General features: G+C 51.2%; 8 protein-coding genes across 8 annotated transcripts; 2 read left to right on the top strand and 6 right to left on the bottom strand.

Moving 5' to 3' along the window:
- Positions 1 to 1,560: 1,560 nt before the first annotated feature.
- Positions 1,561 to 2,335, bottom strand: T310_1279 (uncharacterized protein; the record flags this gene model as incomplete). Its single annotated transcript, XM_013475854.1, has 2 exons — positions 1,561 to 1,959; positions 2,000 to 2,335. The coding sequence occupies 2 exons, from the start codon at positions 2,333 to 2,335 to the stop codon at positions 1,561 to 1,563; spliced, it is 735 nt and encodes a 244-aa protein (XP_013331308.1).
- Positions 2,336 to 3,070: 735 nt separating this feature from the next.
- Positions 3,071 to 4,001, bottom strand: T310_1278 (Uncharacterized protein; the record flags this gene model as incomplete). The annotated part of the gene is made up of 4 exons (XM_013475853.1): positions 3,071 to 3,197; positions 3,263 to 3,340; positions 3,408 to 3,725; positions 3,793 to 4,001. 4 exons carry the CDS (start codon positions 3,999 to 4,001, stop codon positions 3,071 to 3,073), a joined length of 732 nt encoding a protein of 243 aa, XP_013331307.1.
- Positions 4,002 to 5,751: 1,750 nt separating this feature from the next.
- Positions 5,752 to 7,115, bottom strand: T310_1277 (Thioredoxin reductase GliT-like protein; the record flags this gene model as incomplete). The annotated part of the gene is made up of 4 exons (XM_013475852.1): positions 5,752 to 5,885; positions 5,942 to 6,009; positions 6,103 to 6,663; positions 6,718 to 7,115. The coding sequence occupies 4 exons, from the start codon at positions 7,113 to 7,115 to the stop codon at positions 5,752 to 5,754; spliced, it is 1,161 nt and encodes a 386-aa protein (XP_013331306.1).
- Positions 7,116 to 8,463: 1,348 nt separating this feature from the next.
- On the bottom strand, positions 8,464 to 9,415 carry T310_1276 (uncharacterized protein; the record flags this gene model as incomplete). The annotated part of the gene is made up of 3 exons (XM_013475851.1): positions 8,464 to 8,877; positions 8,932 to 9,164; positions 9,226 to 9,415. The coding sequence occupies 3 exons, from the start codon at positions 9,413 to 9,415 to the stop codon at positions 8,464 to 8,466; spliced, it is 837 nt and encodes a 278-aa protein (XP_013331305.1).
- A 361-nt stretch (positions 9,416 to 9,776) lies between these two features.
- T310_1275 (uncharacterized protein) lies at positions 9,777 to 11,264 on the top strand (the record flags this gene model as incomplete). Its single annotated transcript, XM_013475850.1, has 4 exons — positions 9,777 to 9,956; positions 10,018 to 10,542; positions 10,602 to 10,669; positions 10,874 to 11,264. 4 exons carry the CDS (start codon positions 9,777 to 9,779, stop codon positions 11,262 to 11,264), a joined length of 1,164 nt encoding a protein of 387 aa, XP_013331304.1.
- A 328-nt stretch (positions 11,265 to 11,592) lies between these two features.
- On the top strand, positions 11,593 to 12,354 carry T310_1274 (uncharacterized protein; the record flags this gene model as incomplete). Its single annotated transcript, XM_013475849.1, has 2 exons — positions 11,593 to 12,025; positions 12,116 to 12,354. 2 exons carry the CDS (start codon positions 11,593 to 11,595, stop codon positions 12,352 to 12,354), a joined length of 672 nt encoding a protein of 223 aa, XP_013331303.1.
- Positions 12,355 to 12,986: 632 nt separating this feature from the next.
- On the bottom strand, positions 12,987 to 14,451 carry T310_1273 (Bcmfs1, multidrug efflux transporter; the record flags this gene model as incomplete). The annotated part of the gene is made up of 3 exons (XM_013475848.1): positions 12,987 to 13,305; positions 13,377 to 14,218; positions 14,281 to 14,451. 3 exons carry the CDS (start codon positions 14,449 to 14,451, stop codon positions 12,987 to 12,989), a joined length of 1,332 nt encoding a protein of 443 aa, XP_013331302.1.
- A 357-nt stretch (positions 14,452 to 14,808) lies between these two features.
- Positions 14,809 to 15,960, bottom strand: T310_1272 (uncharacterized protein; the record flags this gene model as incomplete). Its single annotated transcript, XM_013475847.1, has 6 exons — positions 14,809 to 14,827; positions 14,866 to 14,979; positions 15,023 to 15,033; positions 15,338 to 15,378; positions 15,413 to 15,561; positions 15,836 to 15,960. 6 exons carry the CDS (start codon positions 15,958 to 15,960, stop codon positions 14,809 to 14,811), a joined length of 459 nt encoding a protein of 152 aa, XP_013331301.1.
- Positions 15,961 to 16,749: the final 789 nt, after the last annotated feature.

Genomic DNA, 16,749 nt, shown 5'->3' with positions numbered 1-16,749 from the left:
GAAGGAAGACTGGAAGAAACATAAATAAGGACAATTATACTCATGTATCTAGCCTTTCCTTACTCGCGCTCAATTCAATCCATTTAACCTGAGTTACTAAGATACTTACTTTGGGGGTCAGTAAGACTTCTTACTACTAGTGGTATACTTCGGTATAGCTCTAGTAGGCGTTGCCTCTGACCTAGTCGTTATCGTTCTTGTTCACCTGAAGCACCCCTATCGTGTATCTTTGCGAGACCCCATTATATCGCGAGAAGTCGTTCGAGGAAGAGCCCTTCGCCAGGTAGGCCGTTGTCTCGAGGAAGAGGAGACCCGGGTCGGTTAGACCGTCGCGTGCTCGTGAACGACACAGAGTCAAGAAGACTCCTTGATCCTTCCCTAACCACCATCGTTAAGTATCGACGACTACGGTTGGACCCAACGCGTAACACCTTGTCTGCCTCACAGGGTATTGTTTCATCCTGCATCGCTGTGTTGGACAGCGCCCCATTCTGTTGGTCCATAACATAAATATAATAATAAATATAATAATAAATATAGTAATAAATATAGTAATAAATATAGCTATAGATAAAGGCTATAGAAAGCTGCTTCTAGGCCTATATATATTTATATATTTTTTGTAAAAATAATAAAGGTTATATAAATTATTTCTAATTCTTAGTTTTAGTAGAAATTAACCTAATTTTTACCTAGCTACAGAAACCCTAATATTAAGAATAAAAAAATATTTTTATAAATAAGTTACTCCTATTAAATCTCTATAACTGATATATTTTTAATATTAAAATTACAATCATTTTTGTTGCTTATTACAAGGTCAAAGTTGGCCATTTTTAGTGTAAAAATGGCATCGGCTAAAAACTTTCGCGCCCCCCACTGTACGTTAAGGCTTTCATTCGCGCTTAATAGGGACAGCCAGACTGACAGACTAACGACATATGCAGAGATCAGAAGGAAGGCGTTGCAGCCTTTTTCGAGAAGCGGAAGCCCGTCTTCAAAGCTACGCTCGAGGAGGACGCACCGCCGAATTTCCCCTGGTGGACCGAAGTCGATACGGAGAGACGACTAAAAGCAAAGACCAAGTTGTGAATGTGGTTATTGAGTTGTGATTGTCGATACATCTAGCCTGGCAACTCTGATGAGTGAATTGTGCGAGAACAGGAAAGAGGGAGAATGTCTACTGTCTAGGGTAATCAAGTGGTAGTGATAAGAGTGAATTCTGAAATAACGGTCCTTATTAGTACAATTATTTCACTCTCTAAAACTGTCTCAACGCATTGAAATAAGGACGGTATTTCCTGAAGGTTACTTTGGATTGCGTTTCTGTATTCAATTTCAATTAATGGGTTCATGTGTGTTAAATGTCTAGTTACATTGGTGAGAGATCTTCTAGATGTAGGGTTAGAGTTAAGAGAATTCAGCGATTGAAGGAAATGCCATCAACCAAAGCATACAGTGACATAGACAGGTATAGTATCTCTTAGTAATCTCTCTTGAACGCAGCAGCAGCCCCAGCCAAAATGGCATGCAGATTAATCCTCGTCGGATACAACGCCGTCATTCTGGCAACCAACTCCTCCGGGCTGCTGGTCGCCTTAACCGCATCTTCAAACGCGAGGATATACTCCTTTGTATAGCCAGGAGATTATACACCACATCAACAGAACCAGGTCTCTTGTGACCAGCCACCACAGTCTGTGGCCGCAACGCCTCAATCTTCTCGATCGCTCGGATCCACCCCATGCGCTTTTCCGTCGTGTTGGCTTCGCCAAAGTACTGATGCACATCGCCGTAGACCACATCTCCGGCAACGACCAGGTCGAAATCTGGCACGTGGAGCACCGTCGTGTCGTGGATATCCGAATGCCCGACCTCGATCGCATGGAAAACATGGCCTTCGATTTCAAACGTGTCTGGCGACTCCATCGGCTCGGCCAGCGCGACAGGCTGCGCGATCTGGTCTCCCGGGAAGAACTTCAGCCATCGCTCCTCAAACCACTTCGGCTGGAGCTGCTGTTTCATGTGGCGGACAGTTCCCGGCGTGGCTATTGCTTTCGCCTTCGGCCAGCGTTTCTGCAACGTGGAGATGCCGAAGAAGTGATCGCCGTGGCCGTGCGTGATGTAGATGAATCGGAGGTCCTTGCCTGGTGCGGTATCTTCGATCCACTGGATGAGGGACTCCGTCTGGCTGATTGAGAGTGTCGACTAGTACGGCCTCGGATTTGCCGTGGATGAGCGTGCAGGAGATGGGCGAGAAGGAACTGGGGCCGCCGGCTCGGGGGATGGCGATTGGCAGGCGAGGGGCGACGTAGACGTCTGCTCGGAGGGACATGTAGAAATGACGATCGAGGAAATATTACACCTCTGTATGAAGGATTAGGCCTGTCGATATACCAAATTTGGAGCAAACAGCCCAGTGAGTGTACAGTACAGAGATCAATGGGCGAGCGGAAAGCACAGCAGAACTATGCAACTGAAACTTATAATTCCCAGCTCGTCAGACAGGGTGTCCATCTAGATATACGGATACCCCCCTAACTAGGTATTCCGTTGGACAGTTCGCTCCCTCTCCGCTGGCGATTTCTGGATTACTGATCAAGTGCGAGAACCGAGGGGGAAATTCCCGTAAAGGACTTTCGACTGTTAGCTGTCACAACGGTGAGTTTACATGTGAAGATGCAGGAAATTTATTCAGGAGGTCGAGAGAACTAGGTAGGTGGAATGAGGGGAAGATTGACGCCCGACATGTAAAATAGTGAGCACTAAAGGAATAAATTTAGAAAGTCCACGAGAGAAAATAAAGTGAAACAGAGACAAACAAAAAAAAAGGAACCCATAAAAAATTCCACAGAAAAGAAGAAAAATAGAGAAGTCTAATTAAGCATGACTTATTTTAAAATAGAGAAAATCCGGTCCATTCTAATACTTTGCCCTAACCCTAATTTGTACCCTTGATACCCTAAATTTGATGAAAACCACCGCAAGCAAGCAACACCTCAACGCCTTGTCCATCCCATGGCACGTATCACACTCCTCTAGGGACTGACTGACTGACTAATTGACTGTCCTACCACATCCACTTCTCCGGCGGGCTGTAGTGGTCTTCGTACAAGACCAGCTGCCACTTCATGTACTCGCGATCGGTCCACTCGGAAGAATGCGCCATCCTCGGGACTTCCCAGTCGATAATTTGGCTGTCAATCAATGACAATTGTCAGAGAAAATACGTCTGGAGAGGGGGGACTGCAGACAGACTTACCATCTTTTCGTGTCCACGTCCCAGATGAGGTTGCGGCGACCGGCGTCGGTGTTCGCCAGTCCGCATCTAGCGCATTCACTGGCTGATGTCAGGATGTGATTTCCATACAGCAGAGTAAGGAAGGGGGAATACTGGGGATACTTACAGCCAAGCATCCTTAAACGCCGCTCGAACCTCGTCCCTCTCCTGCCTCTTCATCCCCATCCAGTAGTAATCGTCACGAGCGAGACTGATGCCCTGCGCCTGCTCCATCAGGATGAACGCCAGAAACCCGCCGGGCACCCACATGTCGTCCCCCTGGACTGAGTACTTCCAGCCGAGCAGTTTCGGGATAGTGGAACATTTCTGCTTGGTTAGGCGGTTCAGGGCATCCACCTCCTTCTCGATGGCAGAGGGGAACTTTGCCTCAGCCTGTTGAGCCCGGACGTGGGGAGGGTAGTAGCGGGTGCTAGCAAGGGGGACTCTACCTTCTGTTAGTTATCTATTCGTTTGTCTGGGTGCGTAGGCAATAAAAATGATGATGAACATACTGCGCACGTATCTTCATGATAGCCTCCTGCTCAGGTGTATGCACATTGAAGCACACATACACAGCGCGAGCCTCATGAACGTTAAATTGGCTGCGAACGGTCTCGCTCAGCTTCCGCTTCAGGCGCCAGGTCGAGGGAGAGGGCCGGTTAAACGTGACGACAGCGCCGATCCAGTCCTGCTCGAACCAGGGCTGGTGAGAGACAGACATTTCGAGGTCATCAAGTAAGTGAGGGAATTCAGACGGATAGATCGATCGGATGGTACTCAACTGTCGATGGACTGGAAGTGTTGACTGAGTGGTTGCTGGGCTTGGCTCCAAGTGACTGACGAGGAAAGATATGCTCGACTATTTGAGACTAAGATGTGAAGATGTGAAGAGTGAAGATCTGAAGATCTTCACTTGTCTGGTTGATTGCTTGATTGAATTCATCGTCGCCAGTCAAAGAAGCGCTTTTACACACGGACTGGAAAATATGAGCCAGGAAAGTTCCGTCTGCTCCGTGCAGAATTCAGACAAACGTTATGTCAGAAACGATTTTGATACCTCCAATCAAGCACATTTTGACGGTGTCTTCAGTGAATATGTGCCAAAATGGACGGCTTTCTCCGGTAAAATGCTCACGTCACATTGCTACGTAGCTCCCACCGAGAGGTATGGCGAAAAGAAGGCAAATTTTATATGACGAGGCTCTGAATTAACTAGTGTGCGAGACGAGAACAATGTATCCTCTTGAGTAAACGACGAAATCAGTTCGTTGTTGTCCTGAGTGCCTCCTGTCCGCAATCGCTTATCAGAAGTGCAAACAAAAAATATCCTAGTAAGGAATATTCTACATTATTTATTCCGATGGCAGGTACTTTCATAATATCCTCAACTCTACAAACAGCACCTACTCGAAGACTTGTCCTCTTTTGTTACATATCTTCCATCTCCGTCCAGTAACTAAATTCAATAGATAGATGCCGTAGTCAGAGTGCTATAACCCTATCCAATGCAGAGGAAATAGACCGAAAACCACTTTTCCTGGAAAATTATCCAGAGCAAGAAAAAGCTTGAAAACGCTCCTAGCAATGCACAAGTTGCCAAATACTACATATTCCAGCAGGATTCCACAATAATAGTGCCAATCTGTTCCACTTATCTAGAAATCTAGCAAATCACTAATTGATATTCCCTCTTTCGCAAGAAAAAGCTACGTAGCTGCTACACAATGAGCACTTTCACAAGGTCCATCAGTCCTGCCATCCAGCTTTTTGGTTTTTAGTATGGCTTTCCAGTTCTTAATATTTTTGATTTACTATCACAAAATGGGTATGCTCTTTTGGATAAGATGTGATTGATAGCTTGTCCCACGTCATCCACGTCGAGGGAAAGTCTGGTCAGTTCATCGCAGAGAGCAGCTCCTGCTGGAGCCTATCCTCAACTACAGGGGTGCCGCTGACTGAATGAGGAATATCAAGGGAGTCAACGCGATCATACTGTCGGTTGATTAAGATGCGGTATGCTCTCAGCCATATTATTTCTTTCCTGGCTGGTACGTAGCACAAAAGTATGTAGGTTAGGGTTATAGTGAATTATATAAAGCCCTGAATTGCTTTGGAATTGTTAAATAAATCTTAAAATGTCGACCAGGTTTCTAAGAATCAAGTTTGTTTTTTTTTGTTTCTGTCCCGAATGAGATACCTCGTATTAGCTATCTTCCGTACAATTCTTCTTCCACTTCTATTGATGCTACAGATTGCATTCTGTAATGTAATTAATCTTGTTACTTAAAAAAAAATGCATCTTAACGTTGAAGGAAAGCAAAAAAAAAACTTGATGCAATATTCTAATTAAAACGTGAAAACGATCAAGAGTAAAAGTATGGTTGTGTTCACTAGTTGCGGTCTAATTGGAAGAACTTAACATTATTTCACCTAGCAACAGACTGCCAGCAATACCAGAGGTCATCACACCTTCAGTCGAACCGTTTCATGTGGGAAAGAATGTTGTTTGCGGTCTTGAAGCTCTCTGGCAGTCTTCTATGCAGTCCTATGCGACGTAGAATAATCAACCTTACTTGCTGAAGCGACTGTTCACTGACTTTCAAGTCTGTAGGAAAGTATCTCAATTCATGATCAAGCTTGTGGCACTCAGGGCTACAGTACATAGCCATGTCTGTAGCTCTGGGCATTCCCTCGTCAATGATTCCATGTTCAGCATCAGTTCACCACCACTAGCAGGATGTAGTCAGGTCGAAGTCTCATGCTACTGTTTCAGATGATTCCACGTTTCAAGTTCTGGTTAGAACAACGGGTGATGGCCATACTTTTCCGCCAACAGCTGCGCAGAAGCCGCAACGGCAGCATTGCATCCGCTCGAGATAGCACCGGCGATGACCTTGTACGGAGTGATACAGTCGCCAGCAGCAAAGACACCACGCACGCTGGTCTGGTGGAAGGGCGGGTTCGCGGCAATATCGCCCGTCCCCGGAATCGGACTGGGGGAAAATTCCACACCCAGCTGGCTGGCAAAGGGTCCCTTGACCTGGGTGAGGGGGTTGTGCACGAGGAACGTTTCGGTCGTGGTGGTGCCGTCCGCGAACTCGAGCTTGATCGCCGTCGGCTCTTCGCCCGTCTCGACGAGGCTGAGGCGCGAGATCGCACGGTTGTCCACTTTGAACTTTTTCTCGCCGGCACCTAAGGCAGCTTCGAGCTGGGAGCCGAGTTCCTGGGAACCGTTGGTATAGATGGTCACCTGGGAGCTCAACTGGGCGGCATTCTCAGCAAAATGGATGGCGAGAGGGGCATAGGCAGCAGAATGGACAGCGAGGACGCCGGCGCTGGAGCTGCCACGGTCTTCGTAACCGTGGCAGAACAGGCAGTGAAAACTATCAGTGAGTGAGGTTAGCATTGCTCAAGGAACAAGCTGATATTCCTCTTACATGCGCTTCGTCCAGCAGTCTGTATAGCCTGGAATATCGGGGTAGACATCTGCCGACCCGGTGGCGAGAATCAATTTCTTGCCCTGCCAGGTCTTGCCATTTGCGTCGAGCAGCTGAAAGAGGCTGTCGTTGATCTTCTCTGCCTTGGCGATTTCGACCTCCTCGATCTGGATGGTGGAGTAGTTGGAGAGGATCTCCTTCCGGGCGGCGGCCTTGAAGTCGGCAGGGCTCTTGTTGTCCCAGGTAGGGATCATGTGCATCTGCGACGCAGCCCCGTTGCGATAGCTGCCCGAGTCGAAGAGAATGGCCGTGTGAAGCTGGCGGGCCAGCGTCAGGGCTGCCGTCAGTCCTGCAGGGCCGCCGCCGATGATGAGAACGTCGACAGGTTCGGAGGGCATTTTCGTCGAGAAAGCTTGCAGAGAGGAGATATTGACCGGGATTGATGGAACGAGGGTCTTGAGAAGAGGAGGAGCAAGGGAGGAGAGGGCGACGCGGCGGTGAGGTTTTATGGAGGGGCAATCGCCTGCTTCTTGGTCGTTGGCGTTACACCCCAGGATAGCTCCTGCAATTACAAATCGGCTTTCGAGTCAGTCTTCCGGCTGTGTTGGATTTGTTGGATTTCGCCTGGTCGATCCTTCATCGATGCTGACTGGAAACCAGCGTCATCAAAAGGCGCGCAACTCGCTCGCGTCCACTCCGAATGCGACAACAACGAGGATTCTAATTCGAACCGCATCCACGGAAAGAAAAACTAGGGAGGCATAAGTGGGCACTAATTATATGCCAGCAAAGGCCCGAATGATGCGGGGAATGATAGACAGGCGCTGACCAGGATGCAGTTCCTGCCATAGTCACAAGATAGTTCGGATTCTCGCTATTATCTCGTTCCCCTAAATCATCGTCTGGTCCAGACTGGATGTATGCACAGGACCCTGCTCATTCACATAATGCAAAGAGCTGGTCGTCACAGCAAAGGAAGCCAGCAGTTCAGGGTCGTTGCCGCCAAGCAAAACGACATTCACTCGAGTTATCCTGCCTCTTCCGGTGAATAACTTGTAAGGGCACTGAGACACATATAACTCCCAGTTTTTCTAGACGAAAGAACGGTCCATCATCTTGATCAAGCACGAAATTGTCAAGATAAAATCAGATCCATTCCAAGACCCTCTTCTCAGAACAAACAGACTTCGTCAGGTACGTCCGGTGCTCAAACGTACTTGATCAGTCCTTGCTGCAAGAGGGACACTGACATGCAATAGCCCAGACCACAAAGATGCGTTTCATCATTGCAGTCTTCCTCCTCACCGCAGCAGTCGTGGCCAGCCCCGTTGCTGTTGCTGTGCCCGAGCCTGAGGCTGCTCCTGTTCCTGCGCCGGTGGACGAAGGAGTTCTTGAGCCTGAGAACTGCTGCCTCTAAAGACTCGTTGGCTTGCTGCCAAGGGAGACCGCTTTGCCAGTGTGCTAGAGAGCAATCCAGCATCTCTTCTCTCTATCCAGATTGTGCTGTTGTTCTTTATTGCTAGTTACAGTCCGGACAGCATGTGCCTAGCATTTGTCCACTTTGTTCATGTGCAGCCATACCTACAGCTAGGCAATCTTATTGAAGTATCCGGAGATGCAGTGGAATTAATTATATTGGGAGAACAGTATACATTGATTTCATTTGACTGTGTAGATTTCACTCTCTTGAGTGCTTTGCAAGCAATAAAGTCCCCAGGTGGATAGATAGATGTAGTAGTCACCAAACTAATCCTGCCCGGCCTTCTTCTTGTAAGAAGTCTGCTCCCGGTACGGCCACGGCACCCAGTCATCGTCATAGCCAAAGTAGGCCCGGATCTTGGGCAGGTAGGGAGAGTCGTTGGGGCAGTACTTGAACCGCTCCAGGTTCGAGATCTCGTCGTTCCCCGGGAGGATGTACTTGTAACACGGGTCGTGCCGCTGGACAAACGCCTCCAGCTGGCTCCAGTCGCGGCAGCGGCGCTGCTGGCCATCGCCGGGCCGGAAGCCGTGGATGGCGTTGCGAGGCACGTACCGCGGCGTGTCGTCAGCTGCGCACAGCGTTTCGAGGCGGATGGTGTCCAGGCAGTGCAGGAGATGGGGGTAGGTGACGCTCTGCGAACGGCCCTGGCGGTACTCCTGGATGGAGATGTAGAGGTTACGCTGGTCGATTTAGTAAAAGGATCTTACTCGAGCTTGATGATGGACAGCACATACCACGCAGTGGAGGATATGGTGGGCGTTGACAATGTAGATGCTCTTGTCCGCGTCCCAGGGAAATGGCTGCGAGTCCGGCAGACCCATCGCCTTGGCCTCAGAGTTTCTGATGGCGATGATGCCTCTCTCCCAGGGGATTTCCGAGTCCCAGAGCTGACTGACGAGCGTGTCGTTGGGGCCGCTGTACTCGGTGTTCCACCACAAGGTGTCCTGCCGGTTGGTCTCCAGCTTTGCTGACGGACATCATCAGTTCTGTCTGTCTGTCACATCAGGCAAGAGAACGACACTGCGTACCGTATCGAGAGCGGTTGTCACATCCCTTCACAGCATGAGCCCAAGCCAGGGCGAACAGGAGATTCGTCGTCAGCAGAACGACTGTGATCGCGGTGCGGAATGGCGCCCAGGTCTTCTTTGGGGGTGGCCCTTCGTCCTCAGAGTCGGTTTCGCTCGCCAGGAGGCGATACATGTCGTGTCCAGCAGTCATGATTGCTAGAGACTGGCCGTGTGGATTGTATTCGGGACAAGAAAGCAGAAGTCAAGGAAGCCGCTTCAGCATGGAGGCATTCGCAAGCCATGGCTCAGTCTTGTATCCTTGCTCAGCTACCTTTCGTCAGCTAACAAACCAGCTGGATGGGGGAATGCCTCGACAGACCAGGGTGCCAGTCGAAATGGCCCTCGTTTCAGCCAACGCACCAGGCTCGACAACGGGGGAAACATCTGGAGCATCGCTCTCTGGTATGCACGAGAGGGCCTTCTCTTCCTCCCTCTCTCTCTCTCTTGTTGATAAAATTGCCCAACTTCCTCAAGACAAAATACTGTCTACTTCGAGCTGATCGATCCCAGTCATGGCTACAACATTCCAGTATACTCACTTGCCGTTCGCTTTTGCGTCCCCGGGGGATGTGCTCGCCGCCGGTATCGTCCTGCCACTGATGTGCATGCTCTCTGTCGTCTTGCGATTCTACACGAGAAGAGTCCAGAAGGCGGCTATCGGGGCCGATGACTTGCTGCTGGTGCCCGGCGTGGTATGGTTCTTCCTGCCATGCCTCATTTTGTGACGTGAATCTAACGAGCTCAACTCGACAGATCTTGATCATAGGTATGGGCGTTTGCCTGATTGTCGGTTCGTACACACACAGGATAAGCCTCATTCTGCTCTGCATGCCAATCAATGTACTTTCAGGCTACGCCAAGCGAGTGATGGGATATCCGACCCCGCTCCCCGTCGGCAGCGATCCCAAGGAGGCCTATGCGGAGTATCTGGCGTCGTATCAGACCGAGGCCGAAATCGAGTTCTACTACCAGCTCCTGATGATCGTCGCCTACGGATGCATCAAGCTGAGCCTGCTGTTCTTCTACCGCCGGCTCTTCCTCGTGGTGCGGTGGTCCGTCTTCGACGTCGTCTCCATCGTCTATGCGGCCCTCGTCGCCATGTGGACGCTGGCCTTCTTCTTTCTGTTCCTCTTTGGGTGTCGGACCAGGATCGATATGCACTGGGCGCCCCTGCAGGAGGTGCAGAACCAGTGCGGCAATGCCATGGCGCCTGAACTGGGGCTGGTCATCTCCGACCTGGCGACGGATCTCATGATCCTCTGCTTGCCTTTGCCGATTGTGTGTTGGCTCCTCGACTCCCCCATCCTTTGGATCCGGCTGATCCGATGTCCTTGCAGATCTGGCGGCTGAACCTGAAATGGACCCGCAAAGTGGCCATTAGCTGCGTCTTCTTGGTCGGGTTGATGTGCGTGATATCCAACGAATCAATTTTGCGTGCAGGGAAAAACTGACTGGCAGGCCAGGGCGATCGCCGCGTCAATTGCGCGGATGGTCATCTACATCATCGTGTCATACGAGGGATATGGAGCCGGATATGACCTGGACCGTGAGTTCTTCTCGTCCTCTTCTCGTCCTTCTTGTCCCAGCTCACTGAACATGTCCTTCCCAGAAACGGTCACGACGATGCTCTGGTGGAGCATGATCGAAGCCAGCCTCGGACTGATCGCCGCGTGTCTGCCGACCCTGAGCTTCCTGACTCGAAAGATATCCATGGCGAATCTCTTCAGCCGCCTGCGCAGCCGCAGCTCCAGCCGCAGCCGCGATCTGGACTACCAGCATTCGAATCTGCACCTCAACAGCGACAGTATTCCGCTCGTCGAGACGAAGCCGATCTTCCTGGCTGTCTGGAACGGATCCGAGAGGGCGACACCATCGCCATGACTGACCGCGACAGGGGCAGCAGTGGAGACCAGTTGAGAAGCGGAGTTCCGGCAGGAGAGCGAGACAACAGGGGCAGCGGGAATGAAATCCCATACTCCGTAGAATGCAGGTGTTGTTAGTAGGTATGAACGAACAAATGGAAGAAGAGTTTCATCTGCAATCACATATCCTAGTCCACCAAACCTTGTAACTATCCTCACCAACGGCTTAGCTGTACAGTACATACCTATCAAAGTACGAGGAAGGCTCGGAGAAAAAACAGCAATGTATGTACCCCTGCTCGTTCCAGCAAAGCGGCAGGCTTGCAGGGACGTTGGAGAACAAATATTGGATTTCATTCCCAGACAGACAGACGGGCGGTGTAAATAAATGTTTGACGACTTCGTCACCTAGAGCTTTCACTGATCACGACGGTATTAATCGCACCGCATCCATCTATCCATCGCCATGTCACACTCGCCCTCTCCCGACCTGCACGTCGCCGACGTCGACCTGGCCACCGACTGGGACGAGCTGATAGAGAGCTACTGGGAGGCCTGGAAGCATCCGCGACAGGCCGTGGGCGAGCTGACCTTTGCGCACCTGGGGAGCAACACCGCCGCCGAGGCGCAGGCGCTCGCCGACGTCAAGCGGACGCTGCTGCGGGCGGCGCAGGACGACCGCGAGGGCACGCGCTGGGTCAAATGCATCCATGTGCCCTCGGGGCGCATCGTCGGCGGCGCCATGTTCCAGGTCCATCGCCGCAACCCCTACCGCGCAGGCCTGCCGCCGCTGCAGGCTACCTGGTTCCCTGAGGGCAGCGAGCTGCGCGGGCTAAGCGAGGCCATGTACGCCCAGCTGTGGGCCTGGCGACCGCGGCTGATGAGCGACGCGCATATCTGTATGTACGGGCCAATCCTCATCCTATCCCTATCCGGTCTGCGTCGCTGACTGCTTCTGCTACTGCTGCTGCTGCTGCTGCTTCTTCCAGGCGGAAACGCGCTCTGGGTGCTCCCTGCCTATCGCTCGCAAGGCGCCGCTACGCGCCTGATGGACTACGCGATCCCCATCTTCGACTCCCTGCAGCTGGAGGCCTACGTCGAGGGCACCGCCATCAGCACGCCGCTCTACCTCAAGTACGGGTTCGTCGTGATCGCCTACGCCAACATGGTCTTCGTGCCGCCGGCGAATCCCAGCTCAACCTGGACGCGCATGGTCCGCGACATTTAGGCCCATCCGGTCAGCATCCTCTGGCGGCCCGTCGGCGGCGTCTACGTGGAGGGGAAGACGGTGTTGCCGTGGGAGGGGAAGCCTCGGGAGGTGAAGCTGTGATGGACGTATGTACTGGACATACGAACATGTCAAGCACGGTCCGGAGCCGCCGGATGTGTGTCTGTTTGAGAGGAATTGTAAATGAGATATTGCTCCAGTTTCATTCCCGTCTAGCAGTGATAACCGCCGAGCCAGCCCTTCTGATGCGAGCATCGAAAAGCACCCCGGTCGCAAGAGCCCCATGCTCATGCACCCATCCCGGTTCACACGCCAGACAGTCGCTCTCATCACGTAGTCCTAGTGGCCAAGCCCCGTTGGGATCACAACCTTCCCCCGCTCAGCGCGTCTTCTCCCCGGACACGCCGGGCAGCGGCCGGTCGTCCCTGCTCTTCACCTTCATCGATTTCCACTCTGTCAGAACTGCGCCCACCGTCGAGAGACAGCTCAGCCCCAGAGAGATATACATCGTCCGGACCAGGGCCGCGCTGTATGCGTCAAGCACCTGCGGCATCTGCTCCGGCGTGAACATGCTGGCGAGCTGGGTGGCCCCGGACTGCATGAGCGACGACGCGCTCACTCCGGGGGCGATGTCATGCAGCCGGTCCGCTAGCGTGTTTTGGAAGATGCTCTGCCCCACGGCCACGAAGATGGTTGCGCTCAGGTTCTGCACCAGCGTGACAAGTGTCACTCCAATGGGGATCTCCTTCTCTGGCAGGAGCGTCTGCACCACGTAGCTGGGCTGGCCGAAGCCAAAGCCCACGCCGAGGCCATACAGCAACTGATATCCGATCCACGCGGATCTCGCCGTCTGCGGGGTGAGAGTCGTCAAGAGTCCCGCGCCGATTACCGCTAGAATCGTGCCGATGATCATGGCCGGATTGTAGTACCCTATCACGCTGGTCAGGATTCCTGCGATGACGGAGCAAACCACGTAGCCGACAATCAGTGGCATGAGCATGACCCCGGAGGACAGCACGGACTGGTGCTGGATCGCCTGGAACCAGATCGGGACGTAGAGGATGGCAACATAAACACCGCCCGTCATGCACATGGCATAGCTTATGGCCAGCCATATACTGCGGCTCCTCGCCAGAGTCGGTGGGATGGTCTTGGAGCTCTTGCCAAGCACCTGGACGAGAATGAAGCCGATCATCAGGACGCCGGCCACGACCAGGAGCGCGATGACTCGGCCATTGCTCCACGGATAGGTTGATCCTCCCCACTGCAGGCCCAGCAGCAGACAGACCAAGGCAGCAATGAGAAGGACCATCCCCACGAGATCAAACTGCCGCAGCTTCTCTCTAAGCCCCATCGTTCTGACCAGGGGGTTGGTCGGAGTCCGAACGAGAAAGGAGCAGATGACAATCGTCACGAACCCCATGGGCAGATTGATGCCGAAGCACCAGCGCCAGGTCGACTTCTCCGTCAGGGCGCCGCCGATAAAGGGGCCCACGATGGCGGCCACGCCAAACACGCCAGACATAATGCCCAGGTAGGCGGCGCGGTGGTCCAGCGGGATGACCTTGGTCGTGACCATGATGCCCCCGGAGAAGATGCCGGCAGCACCCAGGCCAGCAATGGCACGGCCACAGGTCAGAGCGACGGCATTGGGGGCCGTTGCGCAGATCAGCGAGCCCAGCTCGAAGATGGCTATGGCGCACAGGTAGACGATCTTGATGGAGAAGAGCATGTAGAGCTTGCCGTAGAACAGCTGGAAGGTGCTCAGCGTGAAGAGGTAGATGGCCGTCCACCAGCCCACGTCGTCCAGGGCCTTGAACTCGTCGCTGATGGTCGGGGTAGCGGTCGCGAGGATTGTTTGGTCCTGAACATGCGCATGTGAGGAGGAGATCGAAAGAAAGAGAATGCGGAAATAGTTATAGTTACCATGCCCGTGAGAAACACGGCCAGACACAGCCCGACCATGATCAGCGCGAGCTTCGCAGTCTGGGCGGCAGACTTTTGCGAGGCTTCATTCTCGACAGTCGGCCTGTCCGGGTCTCTTTGTTCGGGATCGTTCTCTCGCTCCGAGGCGATGGCAGATGTGGTTGCAGACATTGTAGAGGCCAGGAGGGATCCCTGAATTGGAAATCGAGATGGAACAGAGGCAGGAAGGGAAGAGAGGGAAGCTGAAGCCTGCTCTCAAGTTAAGAGTAATGCACTGCTAGTCAGGTAGTGGCAATACTGGGCCCGCTGGTCAATTTAAATCCCAGCCATTAAGCGATGCAGAGCTGCAGGGTTCATGACTCGTCCGGTGAATCGGGTACTTGACGCTGCTGTTTGCACTTCCACCGTGTCAGTGGCTAAGAAGTGATCTATAAATAAATATTGGGGATTCACTGCTTGATTTGCAGCTAGGTTCCAATAAGTGTTTTGTTAAATTTGCTGCTCTTTTTCCTTTGTCCATTTTAAGGACTAAAAAAGGTGATCAGCACTGACCACCTTTTAGGCAGGCGATATTAGAACACGTACTATTCATACTCTCTGGATATGATTTCTTCTGCCACACGCTGAATTGCGTTTGGATAATGATTCATATCGACGAGCTGTAGTAGTGTCTGACCAAAGAACAGTTCCGCCAAAGAACTGCATACCGTCGATTCATTCCGGATCCTCATCCGCCACATACCTTGGTCGGATCTGTTCTCAATGAAGTAAGCCATGATCGATTTATGCGTACCAACACTAGTGTTGGAGTGTTGGATAGACTCCGTAATGGTGTCTTTTCACTGGAGCCTCATTTGGCTGAAACCTCTTCTTTTGCCCGGCAAGTTTGATATTTTGATAGAAAGCGCCCAGTGCACATGTTGAATTCAGCGGTAATACATAAGGGTCTGGTTCATCCGTCCCTCCCTAGAGTCAGCTTCCTAAGGTCCCCGAAAGTAAGTAAAGCTCGTCCGGAATAAATCATATATAAGTGCAATCCAAGAAAATCATTACCTACCATGCAACTTGCCATCTCCTCAACAAGCGCATACTCAAATGCTATCCATTCTTTTTGTCTGTCATTCAAAGCTACAAGCATCAAATGTTTGTGCCCTGTCGAAGTCGATCCAGATTGCCCTTTCAGGGTCGCCATCGACAACCATCATATTCCTAGGGTGGACATCACTATGTTGAATCAGCGCATTCTGGATCTCCTTAATGCCTTTTATAAAATTTTCCATCCTTTTTTGGAGTGTAGTTAGTCCAATGCAACATCTGCATATTGGGGATATATTCCAAAAGAATAGCGTTTGGAGGATAATCATCATTTAGAAACATCTTGAGATGAGGCTGGCAAAGCTGCGGATCGGGTTTCTCGATGGTTCCATAGAACTATGCAGTCGATTCGCAAAATGTGGAAGTTTGTTTCGCGATGGGGGTTCTCATAATATTGTTTTGGTCCACGACCATGATGCTATTGAGCTTAGCACAGGCATCGAAAACGTTTCCTACCCACCATCTTACCACTTTCATGACACATGTTGTATTCCGAATGACCACAAGGAATATCACTGAGAAACGTGTGCAGGACAGCTGTTGCTTGAAAACGATCTCAGAAGGCGTAACGTCAGTAAAATCCATCGTGGGGAATAAATATAGCTGAGGTGATGCAGAAGGGAGTTGGAAGGGATAGAGAGCATTGTCGGGTGTTTTGAATCCCCGTGTTTGACTTGTTTGCTTGGACTGTCAGGGCAGACTGAGGAAGCAACATGCTAAACTGATGCTTTTCTTGCCATGTGAATGGTGATTGGGAGGATGGGAGAATGTCAACATTTGAGTGAGCGTTGTCTGATTTTATATCTTTTTTATATATTCACACTGTGGCAAGGAATTGAGACACAAGACTACTTAATTTTAGCTAACTTTAAGCAATATCTAATACTCTTTTCCCTGGAGTTAAGAATAGTCCTCGAGATTCAATATTTTAGGATATTCACTGTAAGTTCGTCTCGGCTGTCTTGTTGGAAAGGGAAGAAGTCCTCGATTCCTAGGAGTAACTAACTTATTTAACTAACTAACGTAATTCCCAACCGAACCGGACACCCGACCGAGCCGGACACCCCATCCAAAGTCCACGCGTTTAGGATACTGAAGCTATTCAAACAACCACCATGCCACCAAAATCGCGTCTATCGTCTCGAGACTTGGTGGAACAAGAGGGGAGGATCCAACTCGCGATCTCTGCTTTAAAAAACAACGAAATCCCAAGTGTTCGTCGTGCAGCGGAGGTTTTTAATGTGCCTAAATCTACACTTCATGACCGACTGACTGGCCACCATTTTCGAATCGAACAACGTGCCAATGGCCACAGGCTATCTCAAACTCAGGAAGATGCTTTGATACAATGGATACTATCTAGGGATTCACGTG

Source organism: Rasamsonia emersonii (genome assembly GCF_000968595.1).
Source record: "Rasamsonia emersonii CBS 393.64 chromosome Unknown ctg1118621759981, whole genome shotgun sequence".
Taxonomy (NCBI): domain Eukaryota; kingdom Fungi; phylum Ascomycota; class Eurotiomycetes; order Eurotiales; family Trichocomaceae; genus Rasamsonia; species Rasamsonia emersonii.
Note: the sequence above shows the minus strand (reverse complement) of the source record. Positions and strands in the feature narration are given on the sequence as shown.